Below are 17,927 nucleotides of genomic sequence, written 5' to 3'. Positions count from 1 at the left end.
TTGGGATTTTGTGATAGACCAATTGAAGGTAGTGCATAATTCTTTAAGCTTGAGTAAGATGGAGGCAGGTGGAGTAAAATAAATTACAGGTCCATTAGTGAAAAACATTGAACTAGGAAGAGTTTATCTCTGATATCTGCGAAGGTAATTGTCCCCCAGTAGACACTCACATCCCATCCCTGCATGTTATATTTCTACATACAGGCTTTTCTCTCAACTTCTATGAACTATATTTTTTTTCCTCAGAAGAGCTAAAACAGTTTATAATATATAGCATTTTTGTCATTTTCTTCTGAGGGTGTCCATATTTTTAAGGGGCCTCAAAGGATTCTTCTTTTTCTATAACACAAAACATCTCTACAAAGGTAGTAAAACTTCAAACTGGTCGCAGAAAGCAAATCCGAACCCTAATATCTATTTTACTTTTTATGATATTCTGTCAAGCTTAGCCCAGTTTTTCAGGGGAAATCGAATAAACAGCTCCAAGGAAAGTGACCTTGGACTCCTTATGGGCATCTGAAAGACCAAAGGCAAAGATTATTCCTCTGTTCCCCCCAGCCAAATTTCTTAAAGCCACGTTAGCTGCCTAGAGCCTAGAGCTTTGCCACTGAGAGAATACAACCATTAACAGCTAGAAAGGTCACCCCTTTTAGGTTTGGGGCTTTGGAGAAACTGAAATGATCAGAAAACGTTACAACAACAAAAAAAAACATAAGGAGAAGATGGTGGTCAGATCTATGCACCCTTTGGATTTCTTCATAATTTTCCCATTCCGCTCTTATAGCACTACATCTTATATGAAATGAATACATACACAACAAACAACACTTCAGATGGTTCTACTGATTATTATTTCTTTATTGTTGGTATCAAAATGGTGTAGAATCTGTATTTTGCAAAGCCCAAACACAGAGCCAGCAGAAAAACACCCTAGAGATCTGAATAAAAAAACAAAAAAAACTGAAGTGTGCCAAATTTTTAGTCACTTATGAAAGAGAAGTCTCCAGGGTTTAGTGTGCAAACTCAGGCAGAGATCTTTGATATATCCAGGAACACTAAAACAATGTTGTGAACAAATCTAAGCGTGATGATTTTCACTTAGACGCAGGCTGTTAAAGTATGGCTGTGCAAAAGTATGTTTTTTTAATGTTTTCTCTGTTTAGGTTATGTAATGGAACAACAGAAAGCTGTGATTAATTTTAAGGTTTTCTTCACAGATAAAAATCTGAAATCCTTGGCTTTGATTTGCATTCAAACCCCTTTAATCCAATACCCCTAAATACAATTCAGTGCAACTAGTTGTCTTCAAAAGTTACCAGTCTTGTAAATAGAACTCACATGTATTTAATTCAATTTTAAAAGAGTACATTAGGCCAATGATGACCTTTAAGTAGCTAAAAAATTATAAATAATAGAACAAACTCGAATGACATATGAAGCTACGACTGGACAAAATATCAAAAGATTTAAAGGTGTCAAATATTAGGACTTTGAAATGCAATTGGTTTTATGTATGAAATGTTAAAAAACTAAATATTACAAACAAATTTTTTTTAAAGGAGTTTTAACCGCCAAAGAATTCAGGTCTTTAAAGCCTTTCATGTTGAGTGTAAGAACTATTCTTTTGCCACCCTAAAATCCTTTCATGCTGTGTGATGATGGAGATCTCTCTTTTTTTTTTTGGAGCTCTGTGAAATGTTTTCTTGCACTTAAAGCAGCAGGATGACAGTCATTTTAAGGCCCACCAGCTGTGCATGAAAAAAGTAATATTTCTGCAATGCTTTCTCACAAACCTGCCGCTCCGTATGATAATTACCAATCTGTGCTCATCATTTTGAATAAACGTGTACACCTGCAAACACATGGCTTTGGATTCATCAGTCACTCTGTTAGCAAGTCAGCTGCACAAGTGGAAGGCGTGATCTACAGCGCTGTAACACTGAAGTGGGGTAAAAACCGAGGCTGGACTGCTCAGAATGTTTGGAGATTGGTTGGCTATTTACTAACAATAGAAACTTGATATATTTTATACTCTCTGTTGTTAAAAAAGGTGTGAGGATGTATCACATTTTTAGTGCCTTAGTGTGTTTTTTTCTGTAAACTCTAATCAAAATACCAGAATTAGTACTTCCCATCAGCTGTGTGTTTAAAATGATTTCCACCTAATGAACTTTCCAACATTTTCCTTATAAAACACTACAAATTAGACTAACTCAAACCAGTCACTTTAAATGAAGAGGTATTAAAAGTGATACAATATTCATTCAGGCCCCTTAATGCTGATACCAGATAACATCTGATGCTAAAGATGTCTTGAGAAGTCAAAGGAGTCCATTTATGTGCATTTAATCTCACCAGTTAAATAGCCGTTTTAAGGACAAGATTGAAATTTTAAAATAAAGAACATCATCGAGGCTAAGGATCAGAGAAGACAATGATAATATTGTAGACTTAAAGCTGTGAAGCTGTGGACATAACATGGGGCACTCTTTAATATATCACGTGAAAATTAAAAGAGTATTTCTTAACTGCAAACCTATGGGAGAAGGCTTTTCACCTAAATTTCTGGATTCTTTTTGCAGTTTGTCACAAGTGCGCTGACACAAAAATCTGTTGAGAAAACCTTGTTAGAGGCTGCAAATGACTCTATATTGGGTCAGTAAAATTATTCTAATAATACAGATAGAGCTGGATTTTGAGCCTAGTCAAAGTCCTGCTCTAAATAGAATAGAATAAGAACTCAACTTTATTGTCATTGTTCTGTCACAAGTACAAAGCAACACAATGAACTCTCTGCATTTAACCCATCCCTTTGGGGAGCAGATGGATGCTAGTGTGCGGCATCCGGGGAGCGGTGTAGGGTTAAGGGTACTTGCTCAGAGCCAGAGTGGCAGTGGAGCTTGAACTCAGAACCTTTGGGATCCAAGCACAATGCCCTAACCACTAGCCCACACTCCCCTGAGGTTTGCACAACTGTGCAGAAAGACATTGCTGGGATGTTTAAAACAACGTTTATTGATGCTCTCCATCCACTGACTGACCTTGGCAGGACTTGAAAATATTTTCTATATCAGTGTAAATGGGATTGTGCACAAATGCAGCCCACTGATTTTTTCTTTTATCTTAAAAAAAAATGTAACAATTGTTTTTATTCTCTGTTGGTGAATTATACAAAATCGGATATACAGGACATTAATAGTTGCTGTAATAAAAAAAAAAAGTGCAGTCAGAAATAATTCTCACTCGAGATACTCCATATCCAATGTTTTCCACTCTGTTTGATAATCTCCCTTTTTTCTTTTTTGTCCAGGCCTCCCCAGAGATGTTTTGTTCTGCTCTGCCCTCAGCTGGTGGAAAGCACTTACAGCATGCTAAAGCTGCTTCACAGTGCAATATTAAACAGATGGGAATGGAAAACCTCCAGCCCTCATCACTGAATCATTCCGGCATGGATTATACACTTAAACCAGACAGATTTCCTAATGTTATAATAAAAAAAAGGAATAAAAAAGCCCTTTTAGATTCATGTGTTCTAACTCTTCTATAAATATGCTGTATTTATCAGACCCCTTCAAAGGTGGCCGATAAATAATGAATAACTGTTTCATATTTTATAAGGTAGTAACAAATGACCACAGTGGCACAGAAGCTTATGTTCACGTAAACCGCTGCATTGTAGTCTATTGTTGTGTATCGGTGCATTATTTCTATAGGGAGGTTTTTAATGTTTTTGTTGTTGATAGTTTGTGGCAGAAGAGTGTTTATGTTTAAAATGAAAATGGATAATAGTTACTAACGCTGCTAACATTTAATAGTGGGGTTAGATAATAACAAATCAATCCTCTTTGCATTTGCGCTGTAATTTGAATCCGCCCGTCCATCCGTCCGTCCCAGGCCACAAAGAATGAAACAGAATATTTAGACATATAAAGATTGCTTTAAAATGTAATTAGCAAAGTAAATTCTATTGAGGGATCAATAAGGACGCTCTAAACACTACAATGACTAAACAACACACAATAGCATCAGCTCGGAAGCAGGTGATTAAAACATTATTGCTTAGAATTGTAAAGGAGGTTTACTCAATTCAAACTGTCAATATTTTGTTTTGTGGGCTTATTAGAACTGGCGTAAAGGCTGAAGGCTGGTGAGATCTTGAAGGCTGTCTCAGGTCTTTAGAAAGAAAACTGCAGCACCTTTAGGATCTTGAGACATTGTAATCAGCCATACCAGTTTATGGAAAATGATCTACCAGCCCAGATCTGGCCATCCAAGTACCCTGAGAGCAGAGCCTCAAGATGACGAGAAAAAGAATAATATTAAGAGAAAAACTTTAAATGTTAATGCAGGACCTACACCAGGCTCTTACTGTCCATGCGAAAGTGATTGTCTCTAAAATAAAACAGGAACTTTAGAGTTAAAATTTCATGAGAGGCACGCAGGGAGGAAACCTTTGCTCTTTCAATAAATGTAACGTTGTTTGGTCAGAGAAACTAAATGTGATGAAAGCAGGACAGAGGAAATGGTTGGTGCAAACTAAATGCAGCATTGCTAAAATAAAAAAAAATATCCAGTTGTCCAATATAACTCTCTATTACCCCAAAATTTTAACTTTTAGGTATTGCCTTCAAATTGTATAACCGCTACAGAACAGGACCTTCTAAAAAGAGCTGGGCATTTTCCCTGCAATCAGAGCAAAAAGTTTGATTTTACATTTTACCAAAACACAGAGAGGCTTTTTATCAAAAGCATTTTAAACCTTAGAAATTCTTGAGATTTTATTGTATAACAAACCCAACCTTGAATGTATTCTATTCTGTTTTGATGTTGTTACCTAATTCTAGAGAAAAGGATTTATGGATTTAAAAATGTAAAAATAAAAATTGTAAAGATATGGTATGCAGCTATATTTAGCCCCCTTCACTCTGATAGGCCTGAATAAAATTCAGTTTGTTGAAGGATGACAGAGGTTTGTTTCAGAGCATCATTGAACAAGACAAATAAACAAAGCAGACGGCTCACTGTAAAGGAAATAGGAAAATAATCCTAACATCTCAGATAAGGGTGTGAAAAGGTTTAGAACTGGCTTTGCTTAGAAAAACATGTTCCAACCTTTATAAGCATGACGGCAAATCTATCAGCATGGCTGCCTGCTAAAATTAACAGGGGCCAGTCCCCCCTGTAGAGCTGGAACTAGTACCTGTTATGGCCTCTGCACTGAAATCATAAACTGCAAAATTGAAAGTTATTCAATCTTTCTTAAAATAGGTGTATTTATCCCTGATTTAACTAAGTGGATGACACAATTTGCTGATGGAATAAGATGATTTAAAGCAAATAAAAAAAACCAATTGTTGTATTTAAAGGGCATAATATCTCATTTTAAGGGCAAAGACACTCATTATTTACTTACTCAAATGAATGGCAAATGTATTTATTCAAAGAATCTTATTTTTCCACATGAGTTTTACCAGTGTTATACTAAATTGTGTTGGCAGAAGACTCCATAACTAATTTGTCAATTTAACCAATTTGATATTTGGCCTTTACAATTTCCTTTAACACTTATTTAGAAATCACAGTCAGCTTTAAGACTTAGTTGTGCAAGATATGATCACGGTTTTAATCTGTTGGATAACGGGGTCTGTAACCTTGGCAGTGTGGCTCAATTAATATATGAAATGATGCCAACTTGCCCTGTTTTTTTTTTTTGTTTTTTGGTGTGTGTGGGGGGGGGGCGTTATTCTTTAGTCCAGCTGTTTTCCTCTTTTTTTTCCCCTTTTTTTTTTAACACTATCCTGTCTGGCAATGTTGCCATTACAATAATTTTCTTGATGCCAAAAAAGAGCCCAACAGATTTTACTTTCACAAGTGGAGCAGTACGGCTATCTGTCATGTTGGGGTTGTGATTCTAGCCCAAATGCAGAACACACTCTGAGACAGGGGAAAAAGTTCAAAGGTTTATTCAAACACACAGGTTTACACACAGAACTGATTCTGGGGAAGATCTGGTCCAAGACTGGTCACGACTGATTTTCACTGCAGAGGGGGACAGAATGGTTAGCTGAAGTCCAGGTAATCTTGCTGGTTGAGTGAGCGCAGGTCTGTACCTGTTCAGAGGTTTGAGCAGAGCAGCAGAGGGGGAAACCTGGAGGGTCCAGAGGCTGATGGCAGGCTGAGGGCTGACAGGTTTGATTCTCCAGGGTCCTTCCGTGATCAGACAGACTGGTTTCAGAAAGAGGAACTCTTCCAGAGTTTCTGATCTCCAGGGTTCCTCAATAATCAGACAGATTGGTTTTAGACAGAGAAACTCTTCCAGAGTTTCAGTTTTCAGACAGGTTCTTCCATAACTGGCAAAACACTCTGGCACTGGAGTGTTGTCCACAGCCCACTTAAGTACTGGTCTCCTGATGAGCAGATGAGGAGCAGCTGGTGAAGTCAGCTCCAGCTTCAGGGGATCCAGTACGCCCTCTGGTGGAGGAAGGTAGACAGCACCCCAGATCCCAACAGGAGTACAAACCACCAGGAAGGGATCCTCGGCGCCCTCTGGTGGGCAAGCCTCTGGATCCCAACACTATCGCCATAGCGTTCTGCTTGATTTATGCATATAAATAGCTTTACTATAATTCATGCTGGGACTATTACAGATTATATGGACACTGCAATTTAAATAGAACAGGAAAGGATAAAACTGAAAAAAGGATAAAACCCTTCCCTCCTTGATTAATTTGGTCTAGAACCACCACTGGATGAGCTGTGAGGATCAACAGCTCATGTGGAACAGTTGGTTGAAAGAATTAGTTGACAGAACAACTAATTTAATGTCCACAAACTTTAAATTGAGCAAGTTCTGTTAGCAGTTTGCAATAAGGCAGTTAGGAGATGATGTGAATACATAAAAAGGTGTTCTGGTCAGAAAGGCCAAAATTAAGATTTACAGACAAATTGCAGAAAAATCACTCTGTACAACAATGTGTACCTAATTTCAAATTTTTCTTTAAAAAATAAACAGAGTAAACAGATATCCTCTTTCGCCCGCAGTGAACAGAAAGCTGATCTAAGCAGGGCTCTGTGAGAAACAGCGCCCCCTGTCGCTGCACGCCCTCTCTTGCACTTGAAAGCACCAGCCGCAGCAGCAGCCCGGTCTCTTCTCTCACGCCACCGGGACTGCCTGTCCTCAGAGGCAGTGTCTACTGCGATAAACCGTCTCATACGAGGATCCACGACCACAATCCAACATGGTGAGTGTTTAACGCGCTTTTCTCTAAAGCTAGAACAGGGTTAGGGTTGTTTTAATGCGTCTGTAAAAGTGCGCAGCCAGTCTTAGAGCCGTTCCACTGTAATGCGTGGATATAACTGTGACAGCGCAACAAGCCGCGCCTGGACGGAGCCTGTCAGGTGCGTGAAATGGATGCCGGGGCCCGGCGGTGTTGCGTGACCAGATAAGGGCTCCGGCTGCGGTGGGCTGTAACATACGCAGCAGCCGGCTGGTAAAGCAGGGCTGTGGCCTTTACCGCACGGCCTCTGCGTGACGCTCACCGCAAAGCCTTTAATTCACGCATGACTGCAGAAATGCTCCGATTATTTACGGTGGAGAAAGAAAACACCTTACAGCTGACATGTCTGGGGGAAATACGGTGAATCGTAGCTTTACTGAATGATAAAATGATGTTTAAGGCGATTGCGTCACTCTGTTTGATTTGGGGGCTTCAATATATAAAACAACATACAGGCCAGAAACAATACGTCATTCACAGACGTGTTATGCCACCGCTTATTACGACTTTCCATCATCCTTTTGGGTCTATTTGTTTTTGTTCAATAAACAGGATGTCCTATATATATATGGAGTCATTTTGGCCTGGATCTAGGTCAGATCATTTAGCACATATTTCATTCTAAATGAGCCTATTCAATAAATAATTAATATTAATTTGGGGATCCTTATGTTTGCAGAAATCTTATAAGATGTTTTTATTTTTTTTTTATTTCCTAAAATCCTTCAAAGCTTTAAAAAAACTGGTTAATAAATGTTTCATCATAGTAAAGCTTTCCTTAAAGAAGAATAGAGAGGATTTTGTAGGCAACAGATTTTTATTTTTATATTTTATTTATTTCAGAATGGGTTACTCCTTGGAATAACTTAGATTAATGTATATTTATTTATAATATAGCTTAGGCGGACCACTTATTTTGATGATTCACCCGGAAAAAGAACATCCTCCACTATACCTTTAAGTCATATAAAGATTTTTTCTTGCTTTTTTATCTTTACATGGAATCTTCACATATTATATAAAATATAATTTGTATATATACCAAAATAAATCTTACAATTTTTGTGATCACTCCCGTTTATGAATTTATCTTGTAATTTTAGATCATTTTGCCTTTAAAAACAGAAGTTTCCACATTAAACTAAGGCTTTTTAGGTCCCATAGAGTTTTTTTATTAAATCAAACTATGAAAAACAGCTAATATAAATGCTATTGCTTACTCTGGGATCTAACAAATCAGTCTTTCTACATACAAAATATAATCATTAGCTCAGACCTAGTAGTTAGAAGTTTGTTTTCAAACATAAGTTCATAGTATGGGTAGAAATATTCTCGCTGGCTTCATCTTCACGGTTTAATATTTAAAGCAGTGTTATTCTCTAGGACAGAGTGATCCAGCTTGACCCGTTGAGCTAGAGCATATGTATGGTGACTAAGTAATTCCTGATTTGTGGAGGAGGCAAAATCTACACCCCCCACTCTAACCCCCGACCACTTCTTTCCTCCTAGCTTCAGTTTCAGGCATGTCTTTCTTTTTATAACTCTGCCCGGAGCGGCTGTGTACGCTGACTACATGACATAAATAGAAGCATACGATGAATAAAGTGGACTTCTGCTGCTGTTGGTGTGAAAGTGAATGCAACATGTGACATGTAACCCACTCCCCACAGGTGAACTTCACTGTGGATCAGATCCGGGCCATCATGGACAAAAAGTCCAACATCAGGAACATGTCTGTGATCGCCCACGTGGATCATGGGAAGTCCACCCTGACTGACTCGCTGGTGTCCAAAGCTGGGATCATAGCGTCCTCCCGGGCCGGGGAGACCCGCTTCACAGACACACGCAAAGACGAGCAGGAGCGCTGCATCACCATTAAATCAACGTGTGTGGAACATGGTTCAACATTTGGCTTATCAGTTCAGATATTATTGAAAAGAGATTCATTAATCAGACCCTACTGATACTGATTCTATGAGTTTTAACCTTCCCATTCAGATTCTTACTGACTCCATTTTTTCTTAAGACTATAACACACAAAAAGCAGGAAATTTACTTCAGGGTTTTTTTAATAGAGACAGCAGTAAATCCAGCAAAAACAAAAAAAAAAAAACAAAACAAAGAAAACTCAAACCCATCTGCATAGTTATGTAACTTTTATATGATTTCACTGAAACCAAGGAGGGAAAATCAAAATACATGCTTTTGGTTGCTATGTTTATAAACCAAAATGGGAGGGGTTATTAGTTTTGATAAATTTATGGTGGAAAAAATAATATATTTTTCAGTTTTTGTCCTTCTGACCACCAATCAGAGCTGATCAAGTACAAATGGACCTTATTCTGGGCTATAGTTGATTGATTAGTTCATTATTATCAACATGTGGCCTTTTTTAAGTTTAAAAAAAAAATATTACCATAAAATATTTAATGTAAAGCCTGGGGAAAAAAACAGAATGCAGATAATCTTCAGTAAGTTATGGTTTATTTATATGAAGTAAAACTTTTAATGAATGGACCTGTAATCTACAGCTATAGTTATTTTGTTTTTAAGTAAGTTTTAAAACATTGTTTATCCAAACCAGGATCCTTGGACAGATATGAGAAAAAGATCTATATTCTGAAAAGCCTTCCATTATAGAGGTTTAATTTAAAAGGGGGTATTTGTCAACTAGATATTAGTAACCTCTGCTCTAAATGAGGTTAAACTTGAGGCTGAGATATTTTTAAACTTTTTCAATGTTTCCAAATCTGCTGTGTTTCATGACACAGTGGGCTGAAACACATTTGACTTTTTGTAAAGTGCCAGTCCCAGTTTAAAACTAAGTTCTCTAGAGAAGACAGTTTACTGCTAAAACATTTCTCCCATAGATTGTGCCAACTTTAACTCTTCACTATTATGTTATTCTTATACATTTTGCTAAGGTCCATATTTTTTCTATAATCGTTTTGCTGCTGTAAACACCAGAATTTCCCCATTTTTGGGACAATAAAGGGATTTTCTTTTCTTTTTTTTTTTTTTTTTCTAACTTTAAAACCATTCATTCACTCTGGGTACCTATTTTGGCCCTTAACCAATCTGTGGAAGCCAGAATTTTGCCCTAAGAAAGTATCTAATACAGATTTAATTCCATAACATGAAGATTAATTTGAAATTTTAAAATGTTCGATTTTTATAATGTGTTATATGTGTTTTCTGTCTCTTTACATTTAAATGAAATAGCTATATTAGAGACAGATAATTTGTTTGTAATTGAACCAATACAAATCATTAGGAGATTGAATAATTAAATCCCCCCCTCCTGTTGATTAGTTAAATGTTTCCCACTTAGTCACTGTATGGTATGCCTTATTACAAATTCTGTTATGCATCTGTTTTCATTTGTGATGGTGATGCAGAAGCATCGTTTTTAGTGTGTTTACCACAAGGTTGAGCTAAAACAAATTGTTGGTCTTAAATGTAGATTGAACATGTCTCTTATTTTCTCTTTTTCTAATTCAGGGCCATCTCCATGTACTATGAGCTTGAAGAGAATGACCTGGCATTCATCAAGCAGAGTAAAGACGGAAACGGCTTCCTCATCAACCTGATTGATTCCCCGGGTCACGTTGATTTCTCCTCTGAGGTCACTGCTGCCCTCAGAGTCACTGATGGCGCCCTGGTGGTGGTGGACTGTGTCTCAGGTAATCGTATGAGCTGCGCCTGCTCTTAAGTACTCAGGCTGTCAGCAGTCACCCACCTTTTCATGTCTTTGGACAGGTGTGTGCGTCCAGACTGAGACCGTTTTGCGGCAGGCCATCGCTGAACGCATCAAGCCGGTTCTGATGATGAACAAGATGGATCGGGCCCTGCTGGAGCTGCAGCTGGAGCCAGACGAACTCTACCAGACGTTTCAACGCATCGTGGAGAACGTCAACGTCATCATCTCCACCTATGGAGAAGACGAAGGTGGACCCATGGGGAACATCATGGTGAGGCCCCTGCACAAAAACAAACCTCTGTAATAAGGCAACCAATGAAATGGTAACAGAAAAACCTTCTTCTTTCCAGATTGATCCCGTTATCGGAACAGTAGGATTCGGCTCCGGCCTCCACGGCTGGGCTTTCACATTGAAGCAGTTTGCTGAGATGTACGTAGCTAAATTTGCGGCGAAAGGAGTCGCTCAGCTGGGGCCAGCAGAGAGGTGTAAAAAAGTGGAGGACATGATGAAGAAGCTATGGGGAGACAGGTAAAACTATGAGCATTCTTGAAAAGGTGCCAGATGTTGTTATAGTCTTTGAAAGATGCACTGATAACATATTTATCTGCCATTTTCCTGTTGTTGAATGTTTATAAGTGCCTAAAAATAAATGCTGAACAAATGGGTAAATTATTCTATTTTATAATTCTGCCATTAATACACTGGAATTTGGCTTCTGCTTCGGGCAATCTGGAGATTTCATCCTTTTGACCTTGGCAGTTTTTTTTTTTTTAATACATTTGTTTATTGAGGAAACAAATTAGTCATATACATTAAGAAAATAAAAACATTTCCTTATTACATTTTGTTGTTTTACCTCCCATGAAACAACAGGTCTACAATGGAAAAGTCAAGTCAAACAAATTGAACAAACAAAAGTCAAAATAAACTCTCAAAAACACACACCAATTCACACAGAGGGAGAGGGAGGGGGGTTTTAATCTGAAGGCAAAGTTTGAAGGGATTTACAATATTCCATAAAGGAATCCCATCTATTTTTGAATTTTCCTTTAATTGCAAAATCTATTTTCTCCATTTACCTTGGGAGTACAGGTCCATATTTAAACCTAACAAGATTTCAGTCAGGCAATATAGTTGTCACTAAAATCGATCAGTTTCAATGGTACCAAAATAAGAAAAACAGTTTTTAAGTATAAGAAGGTTATCAGTTTAATAAAGTGGAGTGATGTGTTAACTATGCAACAGAAACTGAGAAAGAAGGTGGAGACAGTAAAGAGGAACCACTTTTCTACAAGTTGAATGGACGACCCTTTTTCCAAAAATATTCAGCTTTTTTATCCGAGGAAAAACAAAGAGAGAACACATAAGAAATGCTTCTTATAAAAACAGACAGTTAAACATAGTCACACTAAGCAAGGTGTTCCCTTTGTGGAAAATAAAAAACAATGACATAATGCAAAGAATGGTTTAATCCACGGCTCCCTCCAGGATAAAGGCTTAAAGTTAAACATAAAAGAACTTTCTATGCAAAGGAAAATATTATATTTTCACTGCTTTTTCTTATGTTCATTCCTGTTATTTTAATGTATAATTAATTGAAATCAGATTAGGCACTTTTAAATCCTTCTTCTGTCAAATAGGATGACAAAAACATGCTTCAGCAAAGTCAATTCAGATCCATTTGTCCATAAAAATGTCAATTCTTGTAGATTCCTTCACTGGATCTGAATACTTTCTTTTACCTTTGTGCACTAATCTTTTTCTAGATATTTCGACCCAAGTGCTGGAAAGTTTAGTAAGACAGCCAGCGGTCCTGACGGACAGAAGTTACCTCGAACCTTTTCCCAGCTTGTTTTGGATCCCATTTTCAAGGTGAAAATTAGTCAAATTTAATTTCCTTATCAGGAGTTTATAATTCTAGATGTTAAATGTTCATTGAAAATTGCACTGAGGTAATTAGACCTTATTCATTCTTTGGCCCTTTTATCAACTCCCTCCCAGGTGTTTGATGCCATCATGAATTTCAAAAAGGAGGAAACAGCCAAGCTAATTGAAAAGCTGGATGTCAAGTTGGACACTGAGGACAAGGAGAAGGAAGGAAAGCCTTTGCTGAAGGCTGTGATGCGCCGCTGGCTTCCTGCTGGGGAAGCCCTGCTCCAGATGATCACCATCCATCTGCCCTCTCCTGTCACTGCACAGAAGTACCGCTGTGAGCTGCTCTATGAAGGACCGGGAGACGACGAGGCTGCCATGGGTCAGACATCCACATTATTTAATTAGAACCATTTAAAATGGCAATTTCAATTCATCAGATTTACTCTCAATGTCTCAACTCTCTTCTCAGGTATCAAGAACTGTGATTCCAAGGCTCCTTTGATGATGTATATTTCTAAGATGGTACCAACAAGCGACAAGGGGCGTTTCTACGCCTTTGGACGAGTCTTCTCTGGCTGCGTGTCCACAGGCCTGAAGGTGCGCATCATGGGGCCGAACTTTACCCCTGGAAAAAAGGAAGACCTGTACATCAAACCTATCCAGAGGTGAGAATGTGATTTGCTGAAGAAGTCATTGCTCTTGAACTTTTTCACATTTTTGCCCTGATTTTTGGGGATGCCTTTCTATGGAACCTAAAGCCATCATGGGAAAATAGATCATTCCATTATTGTGACATTATTGTGACCATACCACATTTGGGCACATTTTATATGTGCCCAAATGTGGTATTTGATTCAATTGACCCACTTTTATTCTAATTCCTCTAAAATAATCCTTTGTCCATTTAAGTTAGGATAGGAAATCTGTGGCAGAGGTTCAACTGCCAACAACACATTAACCCAAAACATGCAGCCTGACAGATGAAATGTGAATAAAACGGTCCAGTTAAAGTCCAGACCTATAAGTCCTACTGTGAATCTGTGACAAAACTTAATTTCTTGTGTTTAAAGATCTTCTGCATCCAGAAGGACTAATTTATATCTGTTCAAAAGAAGAATGAGTGGAACATTTCTGTAAAAAAGCTTTTAAAATAAACTCCTTTTGCTTTACAAAAGGTTCATCAATGCTATGAAAACAAAATGCAGAGAGTTCCAGGAGGCATGAATATTTTTGAAAAGCATTGCTTAGAGGCACTGTTAGATTAATACTTGCTTATGTGCCTTCTCTCTTACTTTACTTTCCATACAGGACTATTCTGATGATGGGTCGGTATGTGGAGCCAATTGAGGATGTTCCATGCGGCAACATTGTTGGTCTAGTTGGAGTTGACCAGTTCCTGGTTAAGACCGGGACCATCACTACCTTTGAACAAGTATATTTCCTTCCTTCCTTCCTTCCTTCCTTCCTTCCTTCCTTCCTTCCTTCCTTCCTTCCTTCCTTCCTTCCTTCCTTCCTTCCTTCCTTCCTTCCTGTTGTAATCAGCTTCAACACAGAAATACTCAAATGATTGTTCTCCGCAGGCCCACAACATGAGGGTGATGAAGTTCAGCGTGAGCCCCGTGGTCAGAGTCGCCGTGGAAGCCAAAAACCCAGCTGACTTGCCCAAACTGGTCGAGGGGCTGAAGCGTCTGGCCAAGTCCGACCCTATGGTGCAGTGCATCATCGAGGAGTCAGGAGAGCACATCATTGCTGGAGCAGGAGAGCTCCACCTGGAGATCTGCCTCAAAGACCTGGAGGAGGACCATGCCTGCATTCCACTCAAGGTGGATAGAGCGGATTTCTCTGAGTTACAAAGAAGTCTTGATGCTAGATGATGGTTGAATGATGAATCAGATAGGGATATTAATGACATCATTTAAAATTCTATATATATATATATATATATATATATATATATTGATCTTATGTTTCATTTAAATACCTAAAGATTCCTTTCAATAACTTAAAGGTTTAAGGCAATTCAAATTAAGCTTTTTCTAAAGGTCTTGACAAAACTGTTCAAATGCACATGGCCATACCCTGGACAAATTTGGTCTTCATTTCACAGCATTCCTACATATTCTCTGACCGTCTTCCTGTCCCCTTTCTTTTTAGAAATCCGATCCTGTGGTGTCTTACAGAGAGACAGTGACGGAGGAATCAGATCAGATGTGTCTGTCCAAGTCCCCCAACAAGCACAATCGGCTCTTCATGAAATCCCGTCCGTTCCCAGATGGCCTGGCTGAAGACATCGAGAAAGGAGAGGTCACCTCCCGGCAGGAGCTCAAAGCTCGTGCTCGTTATCTTGCTGAAAAATACGAGTGGGAGGTGACAGAGGCCAGGAAGATCTGGTGTTTCGGTCCCGACGGAACCGGACCCAATCTGCTGATAGACGTCACAAAGGGAGTCCAGTACCTCAATGAGATCAAGGACAGTGTGGTGGCTGGTTTCCAGTGGGCAACCAAAGAGGTTATTTGACCATTTAAATGTTCAGATAAGTTCTGCTATATGTACTTAGTTAGGTGGTAATCTTTACTGTCCTTAACCCTCAGGGCGCGCTGTGTGAAGAAAACATGCGAGCCATCAGGTTTGACATCCATGATGTCACACTGCACGCAGATGCCATTCACCGCGGTGGAGGACAGATTATCCCCACCGCTCGCAGGGTCCTGTACGCCTGCCAGCTCACTGCTCAGCCCCGCCTCATGGAGCCAGTTTATCTAGTGGAGATACAGGTACTGTATGATGTCTGGAAAACCCTCCAAACGCCATCAAAGAAGCTGTAAGAACCAATTTTATAGTTAGAGAGGATGTTTTACATACATCTTTTCAGATTAAGCATTAAATATTTGTTCATTCTGAGTAAGTTTTTACAATTTAGAGCATAAATCTTCTTATAATATTCCTTACCTGCTCAAATCAAGGAAAAATATGCTTCTTTTAAGTTTTTGCTGTGTTTTAGGTCCATTGATTCATTGATCCATTTCCATTTCCAGTGCCCAGAACAGGTGGTTGGTGGGATCTATGGTGTTCTGAACAGGAAACGAGGACACGTCTTTGAGGAATCCCAGGTTATGGGAACTCCTATGTTTGTGGTGAAAGCCTACCTGCCGGTTAATGAATCCTTTGGTAAGATATTTTTATCGAATCCCGTGTATTAGAATGGCTTAGTCAAACCCTAGAGCTTTTTTTTTTTTTTTTTTTTTACAGAGAATGGGGAAAACAGTTCTATCTCTATAAAGAGAAAGTGGTGGAAAAAGATTTTTAAATCAGTTTAAAAAAAAATTATTTTTCTGTTAAATTATACATTAAGCTGGTTGCAAAACATGAAAAAGACCAAGAAGGATCAATGTATTTTAGTTTCTTTAACATATCTCCTTGTAACCTTATCAAAAACTTGAGCTTTCCTCTTTATTTAATTTCCTTCAGGTTTCACAGCTGACCTGCGCAGTAACACTGGTGGTCAGGCCTTCCCTCAATGTGTGTTTGACCACTGGCAGATCCTCCAAGGAGATCCCAGTGACCCTACCAGCAAACCCTTCCAAGTCGTCGCTGAAATTAGGAAACGCAAAGGTCTGAAAGAGGGTATACCGGCACTGGACAACTACCTGGACAAATTGTAAAGCTCTAACTTCTGGATCATAAAATACCAAATCAACACAAAACCCCACCCCATGGGCACTTTGAAAAAAAAAAAAAAAACGTTGCACAGGCTTAAAGATCCAACACACAGTTTGTTTGCGTTTGACTCAGAGCCCAAAGCAGAATCAAAGCTTTAGCTGTAAGGTAGCGGGAGCAGTGATGCTTTTGTTTTGTTTTTTTTTTCATTTCACAGCTACCGTACACCAAGTGCCTAGGGTGAGGGTTTTAGACAACAATTAGATTAAAGCAGTTATTGCTCATTTCCTCTGTTCCTTTACTTCATCCCTCCTATCTCCTTTCCTTCCACCTACCTGCTATGAAGGGTCTGTACAGTGCACTGTGATACTGCTGCAATAATGCTTAGAAACGGATCATGGCCAGATGTAAACCACAAAACAGTGTTACAGAAGTCAAACTGAACGGATCAGTTGTTCAGTGGATGTAATGAAATAAAAGAAATAAAATCATGATACAAATATAAATCTTGAGGTTCTGTTCTTGCCTAAGTGTTGAGAAATAAAAAGGATTATGCAGCCTATGATGCCACTTATCGCTCTCACACAGATCTGAAACCAATTCTCTCACTCAAGTCCAGATTGAAGTAACTTTGAATAATGTCCTTTTTTTTATTGCACCATATTTATGCAACCATTTTAAAATATAATCATGGCCTGTTTTTTCCACTGTTTCCCTCCTTTTACATAGAGGTTCATGGGGAAGGGAGCGGTTTGACATCTGTGCCCCTCTCCTCTACAGACGGCCCCCCAAACAGAAGCCATTTTAGTTTGACCTATTTCTACTGAGAAGAGTAAAAGTTCTCTGAAGTAATAAATAAACACTGTATCACTAATGTGATCATTTAACTGAATAGGAAATTAATCCGACGTTTATGGGGCTTGAGATAAAAAGATTCCCACTTATTCAGATCAACTTAGCCTAAAGAAAATTAAGAAAAATGTTTGATTTCTCTCTTTTAAATAATCAACAGTAGTTTTCCCCTCAGCCATTTTTCATTCACTTTCTATATTGTCATGTCTTAACTGTCCTCCCAGCATAAAGATACAATTTACATACAGGGATATGTGATCAAATCTGTCCAATTAGAGAGACATTTAATTTCAGGTACATTCCAATTAAAACCTGATTTCAGGCTCTCAGTGTTGAGGTAGGATGGAACATTTGTCCATATCCCTTAATTCAAGTTTTTAAAACGAGAAATTATGTGTTATTTAGAGAAAAAAGTTATATTACTTGCATTAAAAGAAGTTGCTTGAAATTAAAAAACCTATGTGGGAACTTTAAATACATTCATACCACTGTGTCTAATACATGTTTTCTTAGTTTAAAATTGCAAAACAATTATATCATTCAGCATGTTTGACTGAACTTTTAA

At 38.4% G+C, this 17,927-nt stretch overlaps 1 protein-coding gene across 1 annotated transcript; it reads left to right on the top strand.

Annotated features, from left to right (window-relative positions):
• The first annotated feature begins 7,111 nt into the window (after positions 1 to 7,111).
• On the top strand, positions 7,112 to 17,007 carry LOC107096963 (elongation factor 2). The gene is made up of 14 exons (XM_015393894.1): positions 7,112 to 7,241; positions 8,948 to 9,162; positions 10,779 to 10,960; positions 11,037 to 11,248; positions 11,328 to 11,506; positions 12,745 to 12,850; positions 12,980 to 13,232; positions 13,323 to 13,518; positions 14,162 to 14,285; positions 14,434 to 14,676; positions 15,008 to 15,361; positions 15,445 to 15,627; positions 15,889 to 16,021; positions 16,322 to 17,007. Exons 1-14 carry the CDS (start codon positions 7,239 to 7,241, stop codon positions 16,513 to 16,515), a joined length of 2,577 nt encoding a protein of 858 aa, XP_015249380.1. The 5' UTR covers positions 7,112 to 7,238; the 3' UTR covers positions 16,516 to 17,007.
• The last annotated feature ends 920 nt before the right edge of the window (positions 17,008 to 17,927 follow it).

This window comes from Cyprinodon variegatus, unplaced genomic scaffold (assembly GCF_000732505.1).
Source record: "Cyprinodon variegatus isolate N-32 unplaced genomic scaffold, C_variegatus-1.0 Scaffold661, whole genome shotgun sequence".
Lineage (NCBI taxonomy): Eukaryota > Metazoa > Chordata > Actinopteri > Cyprinodontiformes > Cyprinodontidae > Cyprinodon > Cyprinodon variegatus.
Note: the sequence above shows the minus strand (reverse complement) of the source record. Positions and strands in the feature narration are given on the sequence as shown.